The sequence below is a fragment of the Triturus cristatus genome, chromosome 8, assembly GCF_964204655.1.
Source record: "Triturus cristatus chromosome 8, aTriCri1.1, whole genome shotgun sequence".
In the NCBI taxonomy this organism is placed as follows: Eukaryota; Metazoa; Chordata; class Amphibia; order Caudata; family Salamandridae; genus Triturus; species Triturus cristatus.
In genome coordinates, this window is record NC_140591.1 from 320556482 (window position 1) to 320584331 (window position 27850).

Sequence of the window (27850 nt, forward strand, 5' to 3'; positions counted from 1 at the left end):
CAGGATGATGATGATTTAGGTGGAGGGGGAGACCCGGATTTCCTTGATGATCCCACTGATCCTAATGATCCCTTTACACTCCCGGACACGGCACCCATAGACGACTTTATGCCTGACATGCCTGATCTCACTCCATACCCGATCTCACTCCATACCCCTCAAAACCCTCCCCGCCTGAAGACCATTTGGGGTTTGGTCAGCTTATAAACAGGGCGGCGCTGTTCCATGGCGTCACCATGCACACAGACACACCTGAGGAAGATTTTCTCCTCGACATCTTTGAGCAGTCGCAAAAAAACGTTCACATTCTACCCATGATTAAGGGAGTGATAAAGCACGCCACTGAGGTTTTTAAAGACCCTGTTAGGGCCAGGGTTCTTAACCCCCGGATAGAAAAAAAATACAGACCGGCACCACAGGATCCTGCGTACATCAAAGCGCAACTCCCCTTAGACTCTTTAGTCGTGTCAAATGCCAGAAAGCGGGCAAACTCCCAAACAACCGGAGAAACACCGCCCCCAGACAAAGAGTCTAAGCTCTTAGAGGCTTCCGGCAAAAGAGTTGCCGCACAAGCTGCTAACCACTGGCGTATTGCCAATACACAAGCCCTATTGGCTCGCTATGATAGGGCTCGCTATGATCAACTGGAAGACCTCTTGCAACACCTGCCTGATCAATACAAATCACAGGCCAATGACCTTATCCAAGAGGGCAAACTAATATCAAATGCCTCCATCAAATGCGCATTAGACGCAGCGGACACCGCCTCTAGGACAGTCAACACAAGCGTGCTACTTAGACGACACGCATGGCTCCGCATTTCCGGCTTTAAGCCGGAAGTACAAACCACCATTCTTGCTCAACCCTTCAATCAGCAGCAACTATTCGGACCCGCAGTAGACTCTGCATTAGAAAAAATAAAGAAAGATAATGAGACTGCTAAATCAATGGGAGCATTACAGTCTCTTCAAGCCAGAGGCTCCTTTCGTCGCTCCTTTTATAGAGGGGCCTCCAAAAATGTGGGAACAGACACCTCTTCCACCTTCAAAACATCAGGTCAAACATCCCTTAACAGAGGATACTTTAGAGGAGGTTACAGGGGAAATAATACCAAAGGCCGAGGGCGGGGCAACAACAACACCCGCACCTCTACAGCCACTAAACAGTGACTTACCACCACTCCCCCCAGACCATTCCACTCCGGTCGGGGGAAGACTTCAACAGTTCCTACCTGTCTGGAATTCCATCACAACAGACAGGTGGGTAAGACAAATTATCCAGTCTGGCTACTGCCTTGAACTCATGCACACACCCCCAAACATAACACTCAAACACCGTCTCACCACCTCACGCTCCTCAAACAGGAAATTCAGTCTTTGCTTCAGAAACACGCAATAGAACCAGTTCCACTACAACATCAGGGCACAGGAGTATATTCTCTATACATCCTCATTCCCAAAAAGGACAAAACCTTAAGACCCATACTGGACCTCAGACTACTAAACCAGTATATACAATCAGACCAATTCCACATGATCACTCTCCAAAAGGTCCTTCCATTACTTCAACAGGGCGACTTCCTTGCCACTTTGGACCTCAAGGACGCATATTTTCACATCCCCATGCATCCTGCACACAGGAAGTATCTACGATTCGTGGTAGACGGTCAGCACTATCAGTTTACAGTTCTCCCATTCGGAGTAACAACCGCACCCAGGGTATTCACCAAATGCTTAGCAGTAGTGGCGGCACATCTCAGGAGACAACAAATCCATGTCTTCCCCTATCTAGACGATTGGCTCATAAAAGCCAATACTCTCGACAAATGCGTTCTCCACACTCACCGCACTATTCAAACCCTACACGAGCTCGGATTTACAATCAACTATCCCAAATCTCAACTACAACCCTCCCATGTACACCAATACCTGGGAGCCACCATAGATGCATCCAAGGCCATAGCTTACCCCAGGAAAAGCCAGGATAGCCAACATACAAAATCTCATCAAAAAATTTCAAGCACAACACTCTATTCCAGCAAGAGTGTTTATGCAACTCTTAGGCATGATGGCATCATGCATCTCTATAGTACCCCATGCACGCCTTCAAATGCGTCCCCTACAGGAATGTCTAGCACAACAGTGGAACCAGGCCCACGGACAACTTGCCGATCTGGTGTTGGTGGACAGCCGCTCACTTCGTTCACTGAAGTGGTGGAACACCATCAACCTGTCCAAAGGGCGGCCGTTCTTAGAGCCTCTTCCACAGATTTTGCTGACGACCGACGCATCTCTTACAGGATGGGGAGCCCACCTCCTTCAACACACCACTCAGGGCAGGTGGACTACTCAACAGCAACAGCTCCACATCAATCACCTAGAACTTCTAGCGGTATTCCTAGCACTGAAGTCCTTCCAAATGCACCTAAAAAACAAAACTGTCCTCATCCGCACGGACAACATGACCACAATGTATTACATACAGAAGCAGGGGGGGACACATTCTCTACAACTATCCCAACTTGCACAACAAATCTGGAGATGGGCAATTCCCCAAAACATCTACCTGCTAGCAGAACACCTCCCAGGGGTTCAGAACCAGGTGGCCGACCTCCTAAGTCGACACACACAGCAAATACACAAATGGGAATTACACCCCAAAGTCCTACTCCCATTCTTCCAAAAGTGGGGACAACCAGACATAGACCTGTTCGCCACACAAGAAAACGCAAAATGCCCAACCTTCGCCGCCAGGTTTCCACACCCGCAGTCACAGGGCAATGCAATATGGATGAACTGGTCAGGCAGATTTGCGTACGCTTTTCCGCCTCTCCCACTCATTCCATTTGTAGTAAGCAAACTGAAACAACAGTCGCTAACGCTCATCCTAGTAGCTCCCACTTGGGCACGCCAACCCTGGTTCACCACACTTCTGGAACTATCTCTAGTTCCACATCAAAAACTGCGTCTCTCCCCGGCTCTATTAACCCAGAACCATGGAGAAATCAGACACCCAGATCCTCAAACTCTGAACTTGGCAATCTGGCTCCTGAAGTCTTAGAGTTCGGATACCTCAACCTCCCTCCAGACTGTATGAATATTATAAAGGAAGCCAGAAGACCTACTACTAGGGCGTGTTATGCAGCAAAATGGAAAAGATTCGCCATTTACTGCACTAACAATGACATAAGTCCACTGGATGCGTCCATCCAAAACATCATTTGCTACTTGCTACACTTGCAAAGATGCAATTTAGCTTATTCCTCCATACGCCTACATCTAGCGGCATTAGCAGCCTACTTGCAAAATAGGCAACACCTGTCCCTCTTTAAGGTGCTGGCCATTAAAGCATTTATGGAAGGTCTTAAAAGAATTATTCCTCCAAGATTACCACCTTCACCAGTGTGGAACCTTAATATTGTTCTAACAAGGCTCATGGGTCCCCCATTTGAACCAATGCACAAATGCGAGCTGCAGTTCCTAACATGGAAAGTAGCTTTCCTTGTCGCAATCACATCCCTGCGAAGAGTAAGTGAAATGCAAGCCTTAACTCTTGAAGAACCCTTCCTACGACTACATCGGAACAAGGTGGTTCTTAGGACAAACCCAAAATTCCTTCCAAAAGTCATTTCCTCTTTTCATCTAAACCAGCAGTCGAACTGCCAGTCTTCTTCCCTAATCCAGACTCAGTAGCCGAGAGGGCACTTCATACCTTAGATGTTAAAAGAGCCTTGCTTTATTACATCGTCAGAACCAAACCTTTTCGAAAGACCAACTAACTGTTTGTTGCTTTCGCACCACCACATAAGTGTAACCCCATTTCCAAATCGGGTATAGCCAGGTGGATAGTTAAATGTATCCAAATATGTTACCAAAAGGCTAAACGTACTCTTACAGTTCCCCCTAGGGCGCATTCCACGCGTAAAATAGGGGCTTCTATGGCATTCTTAGGGAACATCCCCTTAGAAGACATTTGCAAAGCAGCCACATGGTCTACTACACACACCTTCACTAAGCACTACTGTGTCGATGTGCATTCCAAACAACAAGCTTCAGTAGGCCAGGCTGTCCTAAAAACTCTATTCCAAACTGCTGCAACGGATACAGGTGACCACCGCTAGGGGAGACACTGCTATATAGTCTATCCTTAGTGTGTGATCTGCAGCTCATATGCCTCGAACGGAATATGCTACTTACCAGTATGCATCTGTTCTTGGCATGTAGAGCTGCAGAGCCATACACGCCCACCTGCCTCCCCGGGACCTGTACCTGTTCCAGCATTGTCTTAATTAGACACTACACATGGACATCCTTTCTCTCTACTTCATATACACTCCATCATTTCCCATCATGGCGAAAAACAATCTGAGGATGGAGTGGATGCCCATGCGCACTGTTGTCCAGAGGAGGAGTCACCTATCTCGTGACCAAAGACTTCTCCTGAAGACAACAACAACCTGCAATCATCCGAGCCCAACACCAGATGGCGATCTTATCCTTAGTGTGTGGCTCTGCAGCTCTACATGCCAAGAACAGATGCATACTGGTAAGTAGCATATTCCTTCTCCCTTCCACCTCAGTCTGTAGAGTTGCCGGTATTTTTCTCGTAACCACAGATGGTCGCAGAAAGAGCTGAACATACTTTAGATGTTAAAAGAGCATTGCTATATTACATCGCGAGAACACAACCCTTTCGTAAGACAAAACAACTTTTCGTGTCTTTCTCACCACCACACAAAGGCAACCCCATATCAAAATCGGGGATAGCTAGATGGATTGTTAAATGTATACAAATTTGCTACCACAAAGCAAAACATACTTTATCTGTTCCTCCTAAAGCCCACTCCACACAAATGATAGGGGCTTCCATGGCGTTTTTAGGGAACATTCCCTTAGATGACCTCTGCAGAGGAGCTACATGACCTACACCGCACACATTCACAAAACAAGCTAGTGTGGGCCAGGCTGTACTCAAAACACTATTTCAAACTACTGCAATAGATACTGGTGGTTGCGGCTAAGGAGGGGTACTGCTATACAATCTATGCAAAGTGTGTAATCTGCAGCTCATATGCCTCGAACGGAATATGCTACTTACCAGTATGTATCTGTTCTTGGCATGTAGAGCTGCAGATCTACACACGCCCACCTGCCTCCCCGGCTACCTTTATCTGTTCCAGTAAGATCTTATTTAGATATACCATACATGGGCATATTTCCTGTTTTCTTACGAAGCTCCATCATTTCCCTGCTGGCGAAAAACAATCTGAGGATGGAGCCGATGCCCATGCGCACTAGCATCCTAAGGAGGAGTCCCCCATCTCGTGACTTCCAAAGACTTTCCAGGACAAAAACAAGTGCAAACATCCGGGCCCAACACCAGATGACGATGTATGCATAGTGTGTAGATCTGCAGCTATACATGCCAAGAACAGATGCATACTGGTAAGTAGCATATTCCTTTCTGTGTCTACAGTCCTTCCCAGGATTGGCAAGATGTATAAAGCCCCAGACATCTCCCCAGCATATCTGGTGGGAAAAACCAGACTCCGTTATAACTCAAGCTGCGCAGCGCAGATCAAAGAACCTTCAGCGCCTATCACTACACAGCCTGACAAAGAAAGCAGGTGTCTTGATAACATTGGCAAAGGATTCACTACAATTTCAGGCACTATAGTCCAAGGGCTAAAGTTCTGGGGAGCTATGATTGCCAGATGTGGGTGGGTTCGAGGCATGTGGGCTGCTGAATTCATATCTGTGCATAGATCGCCGCCTAGTGTTGGGTCCGGATGATTGCACATTGTTGTCCTGGAAGAGTCTTCGAAGTATCCTGAGATGGGTGACTCCTCCCCTGGACCACAGTGCGCATGGGCATCCTCTCCATCCCCAGATTGTTTTTTTCCGCCATTGGGTTCGGATGCAACTATCTTAGCTCAACTTCGGAATGCTTAGTTTTAGGCCAAAAGGCCTATAGTTTTCGTCGGTACTGTTACCGTTCGGTGTCGAATACTAGTTCTAGTGCTCCACACCCTCTTCCAACTTCCGGACAGATTTGGTTCAAACTTCGACGCTCGATCGACGATGGAATCGAGGACTCCGTTCAAGAGGTGTCCGTTGTGCCACGCCAAGTACCCTCATATCGACGTCCACCCGGTCTGTAATAAATGTCTCTAGCCGGATCACGACGAATCGAAATGCATGGCCTGCGCGCGGTTCTGATCCAAGAAAACTCTACGGAACCGACGGGCAGCGAGGCTCGAGGCGCAGCAGGCAGCGCCCGCACCCACCAATATATTCAGCACTGAGGACGAGGACGCCGAGAGCGTGGAAGAAATAGTCTCTAGCCCCGCTTCAGAGCATGGTTCCCAATCGTACGACGATGACGAAGGGCTCTTTCGACGTGAAGAAGCCGTCGACGAGGTAGGGGACTTCGACGAAGCCTATGGGGCCGAAGAAGACAGCTCTCCCGAGGAGCTAGGCCAATCCGTCGAAACGGAGGCCGAAACTGTGCATCGTCGTCAGGCTCCGGTCGAGGGATCGCCTTCGGGCCTTACCCAAGACCTAATACATGGTTCCTCGGCCCCGCCTTCCGGCCCGGCATCGAACGCTATGCAAGAGCCACTATCACCAAAGACGACCGGGTTGTTAAACCCAAAAACATCCATCGCTCCAGTCCCTTCAAAATCGAAAGTGAAACTGGTGGTGGTCGGATCAAAGGCGTCGAAACAATCCACTGCCCCGGCGCCGACGCCAAAAAAAGTCGTCGGCTCCAAACGCGTAAAGAGACTTCGGCGCCGAGCTCACCGCAGCAGATGCGGTCGACGCACAAAAGAAGCGTGCCCTCGGGCACCACAAGGCACCGACACCTTCGGCGCCAACACCGAAGCCCGGGACCTCTGCTGTCAAGATGGCCGCCTCGGCTACGTCGACACCTAAAGCACCGATGCCGAATAAGTCCTCGACTACATCGACTATCGATGCATCCTTTCAGGCCAGTGACCCCCTTCCAACAAAAAAGTCGGGGTCGGCCTCGACGCCTACTACCAAGATGCCCACCAAACCACCATCTCAGTTTGCTGTGCAGCAGGTCTCTGCATCTCTACAACGCATCCATGACCGGGTAGCCCTCCACTCTACCTCGGGTCCCGACACTACCTCACCCTGTAGAGTGCACTCAGAGCCCCCCAACATTACATTTGGGCTGCCACCGACATCGGCACCGAAACTCTTTCAGATTCGGACACGTGTCCTACACACACAGTCCACCACCACTGGCCTACCAGAACAAGATTCTTCGGGCCGCAATTTATCGACGCCGACACTGGCAGGTTAATGCTCCACAAGCGCAAAATAACACCAGTCAGGGAAGAAGTTCCATACAAAATTCCGCTTAAACGCAAGCTACCGGCGGAGCAGGAACCAGTGCTACAAGAACACTTCCATCCCCTCCAACTGGATCCGCAATCCTTTTCTCCTACCCACTCTGAATCGGACCCGATGCAGGAATATGGTGGGGACGATACCATCTACCCCGGGGACGCAGATCCCGATGAACCACAAGACCCTGATCAGGCATGGGATGACCCCACAGACCAAAGTATCGCGCCACATACTCAGGATGCGCAACTCTTCAACATTAAAACATCTCCTACAGAGGACACGGCCGCATTTAATGCCCTTATCGAACGGGCTGCTGCTCATCATGGGGTATAACTACATTCTGACGCCATTGAGGAGGACTTCCTGCTTGACACTTTTGCATCTTCAGAAAGGACTGTCAAGACTCTGCCCATGCTTAAAGGGGTTCTGAAACCTGCCAAAGACATTTTCAAAGACACCACAAGAGCCCGGGTGTTAAACCCCAGGATTGAAAAGAAATATAAGCCTGCACCTGGAGACCCTAAATACATTAGAGGTCAGTCTATGGTGGTTGCCAACGCTCGCAAACGAGCCCACTCGCAGACGACTGGTGATGCTCCTCCCCCAGACAAAGAGTCAAAGGTTCTTGAAACATCGGGCAAACGTATTGCAGCGCAAGCAGCGAATATCCTGCGCATTGCCAATACACAGGCACTCCTGGCACGTTATGACAGGTCACATTATGACACGTTGGAGTCACTGCTCCAACATCTACCAGAGGAGTATAAAGAGTCAGCGGAACTCCTCATTAGAGAAGGACAACTCCTCACTAATGCATCCATAAAATGCGCCCTAGACGCAGCTGACACAGCGGCCAGGGCAATAAACACAAGTGTCATGCTGCGACGCCATGCCTGGTTACGCATCTCGGGCTTCAAACCCGAGATACAAAACAATATCCTGAACTTACCGGTTAACACGGAATTTTTATTTGGCCCGGACATTGACACTACCCTAGAGAAAATAAAAAAAGACAGACACTGCCAAATCTATGGGAGCGCTACAAACGCAGCAATTCCGTAGTGGCTCCTTTCGTCGCACTGGAAATAGGGGAACGTCAAGGGGTCAGGGGTCACAACAACAGTATTCTAAAGGTGGCACACAAACCACCTACGACAAAAACAACAGGGGTGGATATCGTGGATCCAGCACCAAGGGCAGGGGACGTGGATATGGCAACACCAGGTCCTCCCCAAAGAACAAACCGTGACGCCCTCTCCCTACCCCCCGACCACTTAACACCTGTCGGGGGACGACTCCAGCTGTTCCTGTCCGCATTGAAGAACATCACCACGGACAGGTGGGTCAGGGACATCATTCAACATGGGTACTGTCTGGAACTCACTTCCACTCCACCCAACATACCACCAAAGCACCGTCCTATGTCAGCCGAACACTTAGATTTACTCCAGCAAGAAGTGCTTGCTATGCTCGCAAAAGGGGCCATAGAAGTAGTGCCCATCGCCCAGCAGGGCACAGGGGTGTACTCTCTGTACTTCTTGATCCCAAAAAAGGACGGCTCGCTCAGACCTATCCTAGACCTGCGACTCCTAAACCTATATATACTTACGGAGCATTTCCATATGCTCACCCTCCAACAGGTTCTCCCACTACTCAGTCAGGGGGACTTCCTAGCTACGCTGGATCTGAAGGATGCATACTTCCACATACCAATACACCCTTCACACAGGAAATACCTCAGATTCACTATTCAAGGGAATCACTATCAGTTCAAAGTTCTCCCCTTCGGAGTAAAAACAGCACCCAGGGTCTTTACCAAGTGCCTGGCGACAGTGGCCGCGCATCTGCGAAGACAAAATATTCACGTCTTCCCTTATTTGGACGACTGGCTAGTTCAGGCCAAGTCAGCACAACAATGTGCCACCCACATGTCCCACACCATTCACCTTCTTCACGATCTGGGATTCTCACTAAATTACCCAAAATCAAGTCTCCAACCTGCGCACGTACAACAGTACTTAGGCGCAACAATCAACACTCTGGCTGCCACAGCTCAGCCAACTTTAGTGAGAATCAACAGCATACAACTGCTGACCTCAAAATTCCAACCTCAACACTCCCTTCCGGCGCGAGTGTTCATGCAGTTGATAGGCATAATGGCCTCCTGCATTTTCATAGTCCCACACGCGAGACTACATATGCGCCCGCTTCAGGAGTGCTTAGCACGTCAATGGAATCAGGCTCACGGGCAACTAAAAGACCTAGTGTTGGTGAGCGGTCGGGCATACAACTCTCTGCATTGGTGGAATCCACAAAACCTTTGCAAGGGCCGACCGTTCCAAGACCCTGTTCCACAAATAATACTGACAGCAGACGCGTCTCTCCAAGGATGGAGAGCTCATGTACTCAATTACACAGTGCAGGGACTATGGACTACACAACAAAAGAAGATGCACATCAACCTTCTGGAACTGATGGCAATCTTCCTGGCAATGAAAGCATTCAAAGTACACCTGTGCAACAAGGTCGTGTTGATCCGGACGGACAACATGACCGCCATGTACTACATACAGAAGCAGGGAGGAAAACACACTCCACAGTTGTCTCATCTGGCTCAGAGCATGTGGAAGTGGGCCATTCAGAGGAACATATTCCTCATGGCGGAACACCTCCCAGGCAAGGACAACCAGATGGCGGATCTGCTCAGCAGACACAGCCACCAGATGCACGAGTGGGAGTTACACCCATCAGTACTCCAACCGTACTTCCAGCAGTGGGGTCATCCAGAGATAGACCTATTCGCCACAAGGGAAAACGCAAAATGCCAAAGCTTTGCCGCCAGGTTCCCACATCCCCAGTCGCAGGGCAATGCGATATGGATGAACTGGTCCGGCAAATTTGCGTACGCTTTTCCCCCAGCGCCGTTGATACCGCTGGTGGCGCGCAAACTGCGACAGCACTCACTGACCCTAATCCTGGTTGCTCCAACATGGGCACGCCAGCCATGGTACACCACCTTTCTGGAACTTTCTGTGGTGCCGCATCAAAGGCTGCGGCTCAAACCCGCGCTTTTGACGCAGAACCATGGAGAAATTCAGCACCCAGATCCGCAACAGCTGAACCTGGCAATCTGGCTCCTGAAGTCCTAGAGTTTGGCTACCTAAACCTGCCACCTGACTGTATGGAGATCATTAAGCAAGCTAGGAGGCCCACTACCAGATCTTGCTATGCAGCCAAATGGAAAAGGTTTGTCATTTATTGCAACAACAATGACATTAACCCGCTAGACGCATCTATTCAGAACATAATCTGCTATCTATTACACCTATACCGATGCAATCTGGCATACACCTCGATACGTGTCCATTTAACCGCAGTAGCAGCCTATCTCCAAAACAGGCAGCACCTCTCTTTATTCAGAGTGCCTGCCATCAAAGCCTTCTTGGAAGGACTTAAACGGGTGATTCCCCCAAGGCACCCCCCAGCACCGGTGTGGAACCTCAACTTGGTCCTCACCAGACTAATGGGTCCACCCTTTGAACCTCTCCATTCATGTGAGATTTAATTCCTCACCTGGAAAGTGGCTTTCCTGGTTGCCATCACTTCCTTAAGGAGAGTAAGTGAACTCCAGGCACTAACCATTCAGGAGCCATTTATACAAGTTCACGCAAACCGGGTCGTACTACGTAGCAACACCAAATTCATGCCTAAAGTAATATCGCAGTTCCACATGAACCAAACCGTTGAGCTGCCTGTTTTCTTTCAAAACCCACAAAATGTCGCTGAGAGGATGCTCCACACACTAGATGTAAAGAGGGCCCTCGTGTACTACATTGACAGAACTAAAAACTTTAGGAAAACTAAACAACTCTTCGTTGCCTTCTCTCCACAACACAAGGGCAACGCCATTTCCAAAGCAGGTATAGCCAGATGGATCGTTAAATGTATACAGATTTGTTATCAGAAAGCTAAACGCACATTAACGATTCCCCCACGAGCCCACTCAACACGAAAGTTAGGGGCGTCCATGGCTTTCCTGGGAAACATTCCTTTACAGGAAATATGTAGAGCAGCCACATGGTCACCTATACATACATTTACCAAACACTACTGTGTAGATGTACACTCAAAACAGCAGGCAGCTGTAGGACAGGCTGTTCTCAAAACTCTTTTTCAGACCGCTGCAGCTGGCACGGGTAGCCGCCGCTAATAGGAGGTACTGCTGTGTATTCTATGCACAGATATGAATTCAGCAGCCCACATGCCTCGAACTGAATATGCTACTTACCAGTATGCATCTGTTCTTGGCATGTAGGGCTGCTGACATTCATATCGCCCACCCTCCTCCCCGGCGCCTGTAGCAGCTGCAGCTCTCAGAATTACTGTATAGCATGGTCATCACTTCCTGTATCTACTCCATCACTGCCACAATGGCGAAAAACAATCTGGGGATGGAGAGGATGCCCATGCGCACTGTGGTCCAGGGGAGGAGTCACCCATCTCAGGATACTTCGAAGACTCTTCCAGGACAACAATGTGCAATCATCCGGACCCAACACTAGGAGGCGATCTATGCACAGATATGAATGTCAGCTGCCCTACATGCCAAGAACAGATGCATACTGGTAAGTAGCATATTCAATATCACACCATGTCTAGATTTTCTTCCAGAAGATAAAAGAACAAGAAGCAAGGAAGATATTGCTGGAAGGGGAAAGATCAGCGTCTGAGATAATTGATTCTGGTATGGAAGTAGCTTCCCTTGCATTTTGACAACTCGCAGGCGCAGCCGCCCTTAGGCACCAGGGCTGGCTCAAGGCAACCACGTTCTGCCCTAAGGTTTAGAGCGAGGTCTTAAATATGCCTTTTTATGGCAAAGCGCCTTTTTGGGAAGCACATGGATGATGCCTTTCTAGCCATCAAGGTTGATACGGACACTGCAAGGTCCCTAGGAACACTCCAATACAAGAAAACACCTTTTAGAGGTGCTCGCAGAAGAAATTCCTACTCCATATCCACATTCACCCCACACATCGAAGGTTCTTCTGTTTTACTGTGACAGGAGTTCACTATCTGTTCAAGGTGCTGACCTTCGGTCTCTGTTCAGCTCTCAGTAGCAGCGCATTTAAGATTTAAAGGTCTGCAACTTTTTCCGTACCTAGACAATTGGCTAGTGAAAACACCATCTCTTCAGCATATCAAACTGCCTGGGGTAGACTGTCAATTATCAAAAGCCTCAACCTTCTCCCACTCGGAGGATACGGTTTCTAGGGATAACTCTGGATAATTTACAGGACAAGGCATTCTTGTTAGTGCAAAAACAAACAAGTGTGATATTGCTGGCTCGTGATCTCTCTAGAAGAGTTTGTCTCCTGAAATCTTAACTTGGCATGATGTCCTCAGCCATTTTTAGTTCCTTGCAACCGTTTCAGGATGAAACACATTCAGGAGCAGCTGGACAGCCAATGTCTTCAAGTAACTGGATCATGTGACGATCTCGTTCGTATCACACCAAAAATAAGAAAAGCGCTTCTTTGGTGGCAGTCCTTCGAGAATCTCTCTTCAGGGCTAAATTCCCTCTCTCCAATTCCATATTTCATTATCAAAATGGACGCCTCTCTGGAGGGTTTTGGAGCACATTCAGGATCTCCCATAAGGGGCAGATGGAATGCGTCGCTATCTAAAGTGCACTTCAATTTCTTAGAATTAAGAGCCATTTTTCTGGCTCTTCAGTCAATCCTCCCAAGGATTCAATGCTCATCCATCCTTATACGAACAGACAACACCGTCTGCCTGCATTACCTAAATAAGCAGGGAGGTACATGATCCCACATTTTCTCTATGGAAGCTCAAAAGATATGGAAATGTGTTTTTACGCCGCATAACCATCAAGGCGGAACATCTACCAGGGTTGTTGAACCATTTTGCGGACACTCTGAGCAGAACCAGTCATATCTGTCTTAAGTGGGAGCTCAATCAACCGATCCTCAACTCCGTATTCCTACAATGGGGCAAACCGAACCTAGATCTCTTCGCCTCTCGGGGGAATCGGAAATGCCGGTTCTGCGCCAGCTAGGAACCTCAGAGAGGGCCATGGGGGAATGCATTTTCAATAAGATGGTTGGGGATCTTTGCTTACGCTATTTGCCCATGCCCTCTCATTCCCAGAATTTTCATGAAAATGAAGAGAGCTTTGCGGGTTGATTCTCATTGCTACAGTGCTTAATGACCTATAAGTTGAAATGGAAACGCTTCTGTTCATGGTCTTTACAAAGCAATGTCCATCTGTTTGACTCATCAGCTGAGCAAATTTTACCTTACCTTCTCTCTTGCTAAATCGGGATTGGTGCATGCATCTATCAAAATTCACCTAGCTGCCATTTCTCATTAGACATTCTTCCAATTCATTTTCGCTCTGTTCTGCAAGAATTGTGAAACCATTCATGAAGGGATTATTCAAAGCTTTTCTCCCAATTCAAGTTCCTCCTTCAGAATGGCGTCCCAACATTGTTATTTCACAACTTAAGAAACCACCTTTTGAGCATATTCACATGGTGAAAATCAAATTTCTCACCTGGGAGGTCGCATTACCGTTAGCTCTCACCTCTGCTGGGAGAATTGGCAAAATTAATGCCCCACCAATCAAAGACGCCTATCTACACTTCACTGATGATTACTTTCTTCCCAGAGGCTAATTCATGATTTAGGTTCCATCTTTATTTCTCCTCAACAAACCTATTATTCTTCGTACCTTTTTTCCAAACCGATCTACATCTGCTGAATAATCTCGATACACTCTGGACATCAGTGTGAGAAAGTGGCTCTGTATATACTGTTCCCAAATAGGTACAGGGTGTACAGAGTCCACAGTCCCCAGAGGTTTGGCAGAGGCTAAAGTTAGATATAACCTTACTCTCTAAAGTGGTAGCTTGGTCGAGCAGTAAGGCAGTATCAGAGGACAGTGTAAAGCATTTCTTGCACACACTCAGTCAGCAAATGGTCTCACACACTCAATAACTGAACTCTAGACCAATGGTTTATATATAAAAAAATATATGCTTGTTTTATTTTAGAACCAACAACAGGTATTAAAATATACTTTCTCAGAATTAGATACTTTTTATAAATACTTTTGCAATATGCAATTGACTTTTGTAGAAAGTTACAAGTGGTTGCAATAGACAACACAATTTTAAACACAATAATGCTTTGAGCTCAATGGAAGTCTCAAGTTATTTGCAACAGATTACTTATAGGATTACTTTTGGATTTCCAGGACTGGATCCTAGATTCAGTCCTGGGTCAGTACTTGGAATCAAGTGATAAAAGTCGACTTAATTACTGTGATGATTTTTTAGACAATATTTTGCTATTTTAAAAGTTGACACTTATAAAAAATTTCATAGAAAACAGTCAATGATTCCCTATGGCAGAAAATTCAAGTTGCAGGTATAGTATGTTCTTGTTACTTTTGTAATTCAGTACTGGGTGCCTAGACTCAGTGCTGGGACCTTAACCCCTTCAGTGCCCGCCCCTTTCCCCGCCCTGTGCCGGCCGTTGCATTAGCGGGCGGGGTCTATGACGAGCTGGACTCGTCATGGGCACAGCGCCACCGCGGCCCATGACGAGTCCAACTCGTCATGGGCACTGAAGGGGTTAATCAAAACAGGTAAGTAATTAAGTTTTCAGAAATTATACGATTTTTAAAGAATTATTTAAAGTTTGCAGAAATTGACACTTGGACTGTTTTTCTGTGAAATTTCTTCTATGATTTCCTATGGGAGAAAATTGGGTTACTGGTAAGTACAGTTGTAAGTATTTTTCAGAGTCCGTGCTGGGCACCAAGATCCAGCACTGGAAGCTCACCTAATAGCAGGTGAGTATTTTCGTTTTCATTACTCGGCTGATTTTTGGTGAACATTTTAAGTTTTGAAAAGTCCACACTTAGAAGAAATTTAATTTCAGGAAAAACCACTCTGTTACCCTATGGAGAAAATGAGTTATCGGTTTAAAGGTAAGTACTCGACTGGCAGAGTTAAGGTTCTGGGCATAGACTCATGGGTCTTCCAGGGTCAGGTAGGTACAGTTGGTTCACCCTCAGCGGCACAAGGGCGGCCGGGTGTAGAGAGAGTTAGGCCCAATGTTATCCTATGAGAGGTAGGGGGCCTTGGTTGGTGGCTGCTGACTCGCAGGCCACGCGGCTGTGGTGCTGGGCTCCTGGTCACTTACTCAGGGCAAGTGGGGAAGTATATAGGTGTAGAGATTGCACTGCCAGGGCCACTCGGGCGGCTGGGTGCAGGGTGCTTTTGAGCCTTCGGGCGCTCAATTGATTTCAATGGGAAATCTCCAGTTTAGAAAGACTGCAAGCTCGGGGACGAAGATTCTTCAGGTGCCACCACCACTTCGAGAGGTAAGTTGGGTAGTTGGAGGATAGGTAGGTACCCCGGGATTGGACACAGGGGGCTGCGGGGCGCCAGGTGCAGGGGTGCCTTTTGGTGTTGGGAAATCTTACCCTCTGTTGATCGCGGTTGGGGGGGGGCGCCTGGTTCTGAGGCTGCAGGCTTCTTCAGGAGTGTCGAGGGAGGTCCTTGGGTGCCGGACTCTGTGTCACAGTCGCCGTGGGGTCGTCCTCGTGGTCTTTGTTCACTCCGGCACAGGCCAGGCTTGGCGGGTGCAGAGTGTGAAGGGTTGGCGGTTCCGGGCTGCTGCCAGGGATTAGAAGTAGATTTTGAGTAGAGCCTCTACTCATTGGAGTCCCAGGAGTTTAGTGTCAAAAGGTAGCCAGGTCCTCCGTGGTTTGTGAGGTTGCTGGCCACAAGAGATGCCGGGTTGGAGCAGGAGCAGGATTGAGGGTCGACAGGCCGGTAGGGCTGGGGCCTAAGCAGTTGGTGTCTTCCTCTTCTTAGCAGCTGCAGGGCAGGTCTTCTTTCTTCTAGCTCTTCTTCGGATTTTGGAATCTGGGGAAGAAAGGTTCAGGGTGCCCCTAAATACTAGATTTAAGGGCGTTACAGGTAGGTGAAGGGCAGGGACCAATGGGTCCCTGTCCTGGGGTGGGTACACCTCCTATCCTGCCTCTCCTGTGGGAGGGGGGCAGTAGCGTAGTCCTGATTGGGCAGGGCTTCCCATCTTCAAGATGGCGAGAGCCCGGAGTTGTGCTTCACCTCGCCTCCCCCACCTGAGGGGAGGGGTTGGCAGGCTGGCACATCCCCTGTCCTTATTTGGGTTTTCCGGCCAAGCTTCCCACCAGAGTGGGGGGTTGCAGTGGCCTGGGGAAGCTCACAGAGGCGGCATGCCTTTGAAGCTTCCCCCTGCACATCCTGGGGGAGGAGATTTAGCACCTCACCCAGGATGTGCATTGTTGCAGACCCAGGAGAGCAGGGGCTCTCCTACCCAGGGGTCCAGCAACATGTCTGCCGTGTGGCAGCCTCCGAACAGACGTGGATTGTAGGTTAGGTTTTAGGGGGCATCTTTAAGATGCCCTCTGGGGTGCTTGGTACATTAAATCCCACACTGGCATCAGTGTGGGTTTAATGTGCTGAGAAGTTTGATACCAAACTTCTCAGTCTTCGGGGTTGCCATTATGGTGCTGTGGATTTCGTGTTTGACGAGCTCCCAGCACTATGTGCTCTTAAATAGCAACACTGCACTTACAGTACCCAGGAATGGACCTTGGTACTGTAGGGGCACAGGGCTCCTGTGCCCACACCATTGACATAGGGCACCCAGCTAGAGGGGTGGCTGATGTATGCCATGGCAGTGTAGGTGGTGGGCATGGCACACAGGGATGTGTGCCATGTCGACTCTTTGTTTTGTCTTGTACCCAGACACCCCTTAGGGGCCTCCCCTGGGTACCTAGGGTACCATTTACTAGGGGATGACATGTGGCCAGGGTTTGCCAATTTGTGTTTTGTGTTTTAGGGAAGGAACATAGGCCCTGGGCACATGATTGGCAAGAGTCCAGGGTACACTCACTTAAAGTACATTCAGCAATTCAGCAAAAAGTGGGGGCATACCATGCAAGAAAGATGGCACTTTCTCACAATCAGACGATGTCTTAAATTTTGTCTGCAACAGACTAAGCAAATTTGAAAGATTGAGCAGTTGTGTTGGTACCATATGGTCCATCTAAGCAAGATACTTCAGTCACCAATTCAACTATTGCATGTTGGATCGTTGCAGCTGTCCAACTCTGCCATCTTAAAGCAGGCAAACCGCTTCAACGCAAAACTAAAGCACATTTCACAAAAGCAGTTTTCACCTCTGCTGCCCTGTTTGCTGGTGTTCTTTTGGATAAGATCTGCTGTGCTGCCATGTGGAAGAACGCTTACTCTTTCACTCTTCACTACTGCCTGGATTTGGCAAGCTACAGTGATAGCTGTAGTGCAAGCGGTTTTACGTCTAAACACTTATAAGGTCCCAAAGGCGAGACCTATTGGCTATGCCAATGCTTGTTGACTTTCTAGTCAAGAATTGTTACTTTTCTAGTGACTTTTTTGCTTCCTCTTAATATATCCTGTTGGGGAAGCAGATTTCCTGTGTTTTCTGACCAGATTTAAGATCTTTTTACTGTCAGAAAAATGCCTTCTTTGTTCATGCCCTGTCCATCCTGTGGCAAAAAGAAGACTTCTTCAGACACACACGATGTGTGCATCATCTGTCTACCGGATTCACACTCTCCTGCGTCCTGTCGTCACTGCAAGGATCTTTCAAAAAGGACTTTGAAAGAGAGATAGAGAATTAGGCTTTATGGCCTTTCTGAGCGGTCGACGTCGAAGCAGCTGATCCCTGTGTGTTCTCCATCGGCGTCTGGCTCGGCGTCGAAGACTCCAGCGGCGGGATCGCCGTTGACCGGTGAGGAGTCCAGGGAGAGTCATGCTTCAAAGAGACAATCTACGTCGACACTCGATCCAGCGGTGTGGCGCATTCGTTCGTCGTCGGCAACTTAAACGTCAAGAAAACCTCGATCGGCGTCGAAGGAGAGACATCGTCGATCGACGTCTAAATCAACATCAAGGCAAAAGTCGACGTCGCAAGAAGAACGCAGGCGTTCGGCGTCGAGGCAAAGATCGTTGTCAAAAGATCAGGGAAGATCTTCGACGTCAAGACCTGAATCACCGGCGAAAGCATTACCGACGTCGAGACGAGGATCATCATTGGAACACTTGACGTTGAGGCGGGTGCCTCCGTCGGGATCGACGTCGAGGCAGGTGCCTCCGTCGGGATCTATGTCGAGGCAGGTGCCTCCGTCGTCAAAGGTCTCCAAAACGTCGGAGAAGATACTGACGTCGAGGCGAAGTTCCCCGTTGGGTTCTAGGCCTCCGTCCAGGACAAGTCCTCCGTCGACGACAATGCTCTTGACGTCGAGGCAGGACACATCGCCGGTTATCCACTCGGCGTCGAAGTCCAGATCTCCGGTGATAGGCGTATCACCGTCGAGACGGTCCTCCGCGGGGGAGTACAGACGTTCAAACCAGTGTCGAGACGCAAATCTCCACATAGACTGATTTATACCACATCGGAACATGGTTCATCTCGACCTATTTCAATTTCACCTTCAGCCTCAGAAGGCTCAGGATCTCTGTCTATTTCAAGATCCGGATCGCCAGAGGTGAGGAGTTTCTCTCCAGCTCTTCCAGTAGAAAAGAGCCCTCAAGTGACAACGCCGACGAGATCATTAAGACAGGAGGAGGGTCATACTCTGAGTCACAGCCCCACCAGAGTACTGCCTCCGGAAACTTCTATGGCACATGCAGTTAGTATTTCCTTAGCAAGGTTGAGGAATCTGGCTCAACCGTTAAGACCAGCAGGTTCCCATTCTCGAGGAAGAGAATATCCGCGGCGTTCACGTTCGCCCGGAGACGATCCAGGTCCACCTCTCGCAGGAGGGAGTCGGTGGGATTGGAGAGAAGACGACGTAGTTCTCCTACATCCTCTTCGTCAAGCCAGTCATCCAGAAGAGATTATTCACCCACACTCTGAGATACGCCACCATCTAGAGTTTCGCCAGTGGATGACATTAGCACCTTCCAAGATGTTTTGTGCAGAGGAGCGGCAAAATTGAACATTCCAATGCCTGTTCAGGAAACCACTTCCTCTGTCATCTTTGAGACCCTTCACGAACGAGCGGCGTCTCGTCCACTGTTGCCTCTGGTCCCTGGGTTGCTTAAACCAGTCATGGATATCTTCCTCACGCCGGCTGCTATCAAATCAGCTCCGGCACGAATACTTAAAAAATATCGTCCAGCCCCGGAGGATCCTCTTTTTCTCAAGGCGGACCCTCCACCGGACTCTGTGATCACTGCTGCAGCCAGAAAAACTCACTCAGTGGCTTTGACATCCACAGTGCCGCCGGATAAGGAAAGTAAGACACAAGACTCTTGGGGGAGAAGAGTATGTGGGTCGGCGGCCTCCAGCATAAAAGTGGCCAGTGCCTCAGCGCTTCTGGGGCGCTACGACAGATCACTCGGACTCTATTCAAAGATTTATAGAAAAAGTTCCTCCTGAAGATAGAAAGGACTTTGAGTAGATATTGCAAGAGGGCAGTCTAGTCTCAAATCAGGTGATGAGTGCAGCAGCGGATGGAGCAACGCTGGCAGCGCACTCTTATGCTAATGGGATTTCCGCCAGAAGATCATCTTGGCTAAGGCTAACGGCTCTGAAGCCTGAAGCAAAAGCAAGAATTTTGAATCTGCTTTTCTCTGGGAGCTCGCTTTTCGGTTCACATACGGATGACGAGATGGCTCGCATGAAATCAGAACTCGAGACCATGAAAGCCGTGGGGCTAGAGAAACAAAAGAATTCCGTCGTGGTAGGGGAACCGACAGGCGTAACTACCAAATGAGGGTTCAAACCCCTCACTGGCAGAAAAATCAAGACCAGCAAGGGCAGAAAAAGCAGCAATTCCAGTCCCGCAGATCATCTAGGGGACGTGGAAATAACCGCCAGTCCAGCGGCGGGAACAAGGCTCAAGGAAAGCAAGGAGCGATCGCTTCCTCCAATGCCGTTCACCGCTCCGGTGGAAGGAAGTATTGCACAACATCTTGGAGAGTGGCAATCCATCACCAAAGACAAGTGGGTTCTAAATATACAGCGACATGGATACTCGCTTCGTTTCCGGAGTCCCCCTCCCTCTATCCACCCTGTACATTCATCTCATCAACTCAAGATGCTAAAAGAGGAAGTGGCGACCCTTCTGCTCAAATCAGCAATAGAAAGAGTTCCCAGGGCGCAGAGAGGGAAAGGAGTCTACTCCAGATATTTTCTAATTCAAAAAAGAAATACAAAAGCAGAGTTCCGGCCCATCTTGGACTTACGAACACTCAACAAGCATATCAGAAGGGAAAAGTTTCGCATGCTTGGGCTTCACCAAATATATCCACATCTCTGTCGAGGCGATTGGATGTGCTCGCTGGACCTGCAAGACGCGTACTTTCATGTTCCAATCTTCCAGAGTCATCGGAAATTTCTAAGATTCGTAGTGGGGACCTCTCACTACCAATTCAAGGTTCTACCATTTGGCCTAAAATCAGATCCTCGAGTGTTTACAAAATGCATGGCGGTAGTAGCGGCTGGACTGAGGCGCGCCGGAGTCTTCGTCTATCCCTATCTAGACGATTGGTTACTCAAAGGTCCATCGCCTCAGAGTGTAAACTCACAGCTGACACGCTGCCTGAATTTGTGCCACCGATTGGGACTCAGGGTGAACTACAAGAAATCCACCTTCACACCAACGCAGAGGATTCACTACCTAGGAGCAATTATAGACTCCGCAGTAGGAAAAGTGTTTCCTTCGGAGGAGAGACGGTTATCCCTTGCCCAAAAAGGCAGGCAGATTATAGCCAACAGTCTGTCTACAGCGCGGCAGATATCATCTCTGCTAGGGGCCATGGCATCTTGCATATTCCTAGTGCCCAACGCCAGATTGCGGATGCGTCCTCTCCAACAAGATCTGGAGGACAAATGGAACCAAAAGAATTCCCTGTGGGAGGAAAAAGTCTCTTTCATCAGCGGCCAGGCAGTCAATCAAGTGGTGGTTAAAACCACTCAATCTTCAGGTGGGGAATTCCTTTTCATCAAGAACCCCCAAAACAGACGTTGCTCACCCATGCATCGCTGCAGGGTTGGGGTGCTCACTTGGGATCCCTGCAGACTCAGGGGCTTTGGTCCAGCAGCGAACGGCTGTATCACATCAACATGCTGGAGCTCAGGGCAGTCCACCTAGCCCTCAAAGCGTTCCTGCCCTCAATCAGGACGAGTTCCATTCTAGTACAAACGGACAATACCACCACAATGTACTACCTGAACAAGCAGGGAGGTACTCGTTCCAGGACGCTCTCGCTGGAGGCTCAATCCCTGTGGCATTGGATCCTGGCATGGAATATTTCCATAACGGCGGTGCACCTGCCAGGCGAGCTCAACGTTCAAGCGGACTCACTCAGTCGACATTTTCAAGACCCAGAGGACTGGGTCCTCAACGACGAAGTGCTAGAGGACATTTTCGAGGAGTGGGGCCGTCCGCAGGTAGAACGCTTCGCGGACGAAAACACAAAATGCCGAGTTTTCGCCTCAAGGTACTATCGACCAGGGTCTCTGGGGAATGCCCTTTTGATCGACTGGTCAATGACATTTGTGTACGCCTTTCCTCCTCTCCCGCTAATCCCGAAAGTGGTGACCAAGCTGCAGCGCTCGACCACCAAGATCCTAGTAGCACCGGACTGGCCGAGGCAGTGGTGGTACCCAGATCTCCTTCATCTATCGATCCGGCCGCACAAGCGTCTGCCGTGCAGGCCGGACTTGCTAACCAAGATGCAGGGGAGGATTTACCATCCCAACCTTCCCTCGCTGAGCTTAACAGCATGGCTCCTGAAGTCCTCCAGTATGGCCATTTAAACCTCCCCAGGAATGTATGACCATATTGAAGGAAGCTAGGAGGACTTCTACGAGACACTCATATTTCTGTAAGTGGAAAAGATTTTATTTATGGTGTATTCAAAATCAATATAACCCTACGAGCTGTCAAGAGGAAGTGATCTTACCTTATCTGCTTCACTTAGCCAGAGTGGGGTTGAAATTCTCCTACATCAAGGTGCACCTGGCGGCCATTACGGCCTATAGGCGCTCTCCATCTCAACAATCTTTCTTTAAGATTCAAGTGGTAAGACTTTTTGCAGGGGCTCAAAAAGGTTTACCCCCCAGTGAGGCCTCCTTGGGAGCTGAACCTGGTTCTTTCTAAGCTTATGAGTCCACCTTTCGAACCCATACATAAGGCTACTTTACAGCACCTTACGTGGAAAGCAGCCTTCTTGGTAGCTATTACCTCAGCACGTAGGGTGAGTGAAATACAGGCCCTATGCTCAAAAGAACCCTACACGGTATTTCACCTTAATAGAGTGGTAATGAGGACTCATCCTTCGTTTTTACCTAAGGTGGTGTCCGACTTTCATGTGAATCAGTCTATCTCACTACCAACTTTCTTTCCCAACCCCTCCTCGCCAGCTGAGAGGGCGTTGCATTCTTTGGATGTTAAACGAGTTCTCAAATTTTACCTAGATAGAACTAAGGCTGTCAGGAAGTCTGGCCAATTGTTTGTAAACTATGGTGCTGTCCGTACAGGTTTTGCAGCATCTAAACGTTCTATTGCCTGATGGATTGCGTCAAGCATTAAATTAGCTTACCAACTAGCTCAGAAAACGTTATGGCCTCTATCTAAGGCACATTCCACATCAGGGAAAGCGGCTTCTGCTGCGTTTCTCAATAATGTCCCACTCTCCGAGATCTGTAAAGCAGCTACTTGGAGATCTGTCCATACATTCACGAGACATTATTGTCTGGACTCGGACACCAGAGCAGACACTCAAGTAGGGCAAGCCTCCTTAAGGAATCTGTTCAACAACTGATTGATTATTTCGGTTATCTTCAATGTATAGTGCAGTTCTCATTTGCCTGCGGTGGAAGATGGGCTTGCTATTCTATTCAGTGCTTATGACTATTGATGAGGATCCCCTGGAAGAGAAGGATAAGTTACTTACCTGTAATCCTAGTTCTCTTCCAGGGGTATCCTCATCAAAGTCATAAGCAACCCACCCGCCTCCCCAGGCAAATGAGAGGACTGTATTATTAAATATGGAAGAAGTATATCTTTGTGTTTAGGACTACGGTCCCGCAAAGAACAACTGTCACCCCTGAGGCATGATGGGATATTGGAATCAGGGCTGCCTTAAAGGCACGGTGCCAGTTTTTACCTGTACAAGGCTTTTCAGTCTCTATGGTATTGTATTGCAATGCAGCCTGCAGGCTAACAATGTTTTGTGGATCTTTGTTTTGCACAGTGTTCTCTTTTCTCTCTCATGATTTTTTTACCTCATTAAAAAAAAAAAAATGTATTATACCTATGGTGTGTTATTGGATATTTATATCTACATTGTCTAGCCTACTATGGGGGCTGCATTTGCTTGGAAAAAATAATATATGTTTATACATATACAGAGCTGTGTATATATATGTTTTTCATATATAATTTTATTATTTCCGGGGTCAACGCACATGGGCGGGAATATTCAGTGCTTATGACTTTGAGGATACCCCTGGAAGAGAACTAGGATTACAGGTAAGTAACTTATCCTTCTTGCTCTTCTTTGTATTTTGGAATCTAGGGAAGGAAGGTTCAGGGTGCCCCTAAATACTAGATTTAGGGGTGTTAAAGGTAGGTGAAGGGCAGGGACCAATGGGTCCCTGTCCTGGGGTGGGTACACCCCCTATCCTTCCTCTCTCCTGTGGGAGGGGGGGCAGTAGCCTAATCCTGATTGGGTAGGGCTTTCCATCTTCAAGATGGCGAGAGCCCGGGGATGTGCTTCACCTCGCCTCCCCCACCTGAGGGGTGTGGTTGGCAGGCTGGCACATCCCCCGTCCTTATTTGGGGTTTCCGGCCAAGCTTCCCGCCAGACTGGGGGGTTGCAGTGGCCTGAGGAAGCTCACAGAGGCGGCATGCCTTTGAAGCTTCCCCCTGCCCATCCTGGGGGAGGAGATTTAGCACCTCGCCCATGATGTGCATTGTTGCAGGCCCAGGAGAGCAGGGGCTCTCCTACCCAGGGGTCCAGCAACATGTCTGCTGTGTGGCAGCCTAGGCAGCCTCAGAGCAGACGTGGATCGTAGGTTAGGTTTTAGGGGACATCTCTAAGATGCCCTCTGGGGTGCTTGGTACATTAAATCCCACACTGGCTTCAGTGTGGTTTTAATGTGCTGAGAAGTTTGATATCAAACTTCTCAGTCATCAGTGCTGCCTTTATGGTGCTGTGGAGTTCGTGTTTGACGAGCTCTCAGCACCATGTACTCTTAAATATCAGCACTGCACTTACAGTGCCCAGGAATGGCCCTGGGTACTGTAGGGGCAAAGGGCTCCTGCGCCCACACCATTGGCATAGGGCACCCAGCTAGAGGGGTGGCTGATGTATGCCATGGCAGTGTAGGTGATGGGTATGAGGGGTGTGTGTGTGTGTGTGAGAGAACAGGGCCTCTAAGGGTGGCACAATGAGTGCTGCAGCCCTTAGAGGCCTCCCCTGGGTACCTAGGGTACCATTTACTAGGGGCTGACATGTGGCCAGGGTTTGCCAATTTGGGTTTTGTGTTTTAGGGAAGGAGCATAGGCCCTGGGCACCTGATCGGCAGGAGTCCAGGGTACACTCAAAGTACATTCAGCAAAAAGTGGGGGCATACCATGCAAGAAAGATGTCACTTTCTCACAAAACCGGGGTCAGGCCCATTCCTCCTTATTCAAAAGTATTTTAAATAACCTCAAATGCCACTGTCCTCCCTCAGAGAAAGTAAAAAAAAAAAAAAGTCAAAAATACAAGGATAAAAATAAAAAGTTTAGTGCAGCTCGCAGGAAGTTGACTTGAAAATCTACAAAGCACTGCGCGACGCTTTCCTAATACACAGTGTGCACTGGCAGAAAAGTCCTCTTGTGGGCACCTGAGGGATGAATGAGCTGCATGTCCAGGCTCGGGGTGGCACTCGCAGCACAGCGGCTGTCAGTAGCAATGTGTTCCTCCTCCCTGCCGGTCCAGGAAAACCCCTCATTCAGCTATCTGGTCAGGTCTCCCTGTTCTGCAATTCAAGCCTGCACTTTCATTAGAGAAAATAAAGTGAAGCGGAGGGGCTGTGCCCGGGTGAAGGCTCCGGTGTGCGAGCTGTCTCCGTGTGCACATCTCCTGTACGCGCAGGCACAGCGAGCAGGAGACCGGGAGGGACAGGAGATGTGCACGCGTGCAAATTTCCTGTCCGTACGCGTGCACATCTCCTGTCTCCCTTCCGCCGAAAAACCAACTACAATAGATCATGCCAAAGCGAGCAGCGCATGCGCTGCGTCACTAGGTGAGACCTAAAAATCAGCATGTGTAGCAGGGTGCTGACAGTACAGGAAGAATTCTGCCAGTAGGGGAGAAAGTCCTGGTAGGGTGCTAATGGGGGACGGGGTTTACACAAAGAGTTCAAGGTGATTACTTCAAAGGGCATGCTAGCAAGGAACTGGAGCTTTACAGGCAACCACCAGGGTGATGCTGTTGGGTACTTCAGATTATAAGAGGGGCAACAGAGGCTGGGGAACAATCAGGTTGCTAATAAAGGACCAGGGCTGACTGGGGGTACGAACATCTATTGAATTAAAGCACTTCATTTTAGATTCCATGGATAAAGACTAAGATCGTTCTAGTGTAATAATGTGACGTCATCAGCAGTGCATTGCGGGGGCACGAGTTATAGTTAGCTGAACTAACTATAACGGTGGAATTTGTAGGTTTTGTACGAGTGAAATGTCCAACTAACTATAACGTCCCTGAAACCTGTGTTTTTTTTGTAATGAATTTCTAAGGTTTTTTAAATGCTAATTTCGAACTATAACGTGCCTTAAACCTATGGTTTTTTCAGTGAATTTCAGTGGTTTTTTAAATGCTAATTTCGAACTAGAACATCCCTGAAACCTATGTTTTTTTTGTTTTTGTGAATTTCAATTGTTTTTTTTAACAGAGTCTCTAATTAAAATGTACCTCAATCCTATGGTTTTTTCAGTGAATTTCTAAGGATTTCTAAATGCTAATTTCTAACTATAACATCCCTATTAATTCCCGTTTAATCCTGAAGGTCCCTGGTGGCCAAGTAGCCCACCAGGTACCTCCAGTATGCGCCACAGAGCTGTGTTGCAGAGAGGTGTTCCTAGGCCATGCCCCTTTTTACACCACGCTGCAAACGTGGCTTCTGGTGCACTGCTGCTCGGACGATGAAGTCCACTTGTGTCTCCTGAGGTCTTCAGGAAACAAGAGGACCTCATCGCCCCACCAGCCGTGCACCAGAAGCCACATTTGCAGAATGGTGTAAAAAGGGGCGTGGCCTCGGACCACCTCTCTGCAACGCAGCTCTGTGGCGCTTACTGGAGGTACCTGGTGGACTAGGTGGCCCCCAGGATTTAAGGGGACTTAATCCCCCACTTAACAATGCGCCAGGGGCCGCAGCTCCCTGGCACAGTGCTGGCACAGTGCTGCAGGGAGGGAGCGGTTCTTTTTTTCTTTTTTCTTTTTTTTGTCATGGGAGGGAGGCTGCGTGTCCCCCATACCCTGGGGCTTGGCAGCTTTTTTTTTTTTTTTATTTTAATTTTGTGACGGGGACAGCGTGGCCCCCCCTCCAGAGGCCCTGGGACCCCATCTCCTAAAGCCAGGTGAGCCCTTTTTATTTTTTTGGGGGGGGGGGTGGCTGCGTTGCGCCCCTCCTCAGGCCATTTATGTCCCCCGGGGATCCTATCCCCCGGGGCCGGCCTTTCCGTGTTTTTATTTATAATTTATTTTTTAATTATAGGGAAGGGAGGCCGTGTCGACTCCTCCTAGGCCACTTCTGACCCCGGGGACCCTATCCCCCGGGGCCTGGCTTCTCCATTGGTGTAAGTGGGGGGAGCCCCAATGCCCCCACGGTCCCGCCGGCTCCCCGCGTCCTGCGGGAGCCGGCATTGCGTTTCCACAAGGGGAGCGGCTGACATGCAATCCTGCTTTGCTTCATTGAAGCAAGAGCAGGTTTTCCTTCATTTTTTGTAAAAATTTCGGTGGGATTCGCGTGCCCAACGCAAATTCCGCCGTTTAAAAAAAAAAATGCTTTTTTTGGCCCTGGGTGTCCTTGTGGGACCCCCTGAGCAGGTCTAGGGGGTCAGGGTGTTTTTACCCTGCCCCCTTTTCTTCATTTCATTTTTCGCTTTGTTTTACTGTTTTCTTGTAACTCGGTTCTACCGAGTCACAATATGGCTGCCAACGCTTCTTGGTGTGGAGTGTTGGCAGCCAATGAGAATGAAGCTCGTGCTCTGGAGGGTTCGCGAACCCACCGAGCCCACAGATATCGTTTTTTTTTAAATTTTTTTTTTTTTTTTTTTTTCTAATTTCTCAGCAACTACTGGACGTATTTACACCATGTAACAAAGGGATCTTTCTGAATCCAGA

General features: G+C 48.8%; 2 protein-coding genes across 3 annotated transcripts in view; both read left to right on the forward strand.

Annotated features, from left to right (window-relative positions):
- The window catches only part of NUP58 (nucleoporin 58), a 353742-nt gene that overhangs the window by 218775 nt on the left and 107117 nt on the right, over positions 1-27850 (forward strand). The gene's annotated exons all lie outside the window — the stretch shown is intronic.
- On the forward strand, positions 159-27826 carry LOC146802049 (uncharacterized; the record flags this gene model as incomplete). The annotated part of the gene is made up of 2 exons (XM_085620654.1): positions 159-1056; positions 27798-27826. Coding segments are annotated over 2 exons (927 nt in total), but the record flags the coding sequence as incomplete, so codon positions are not given.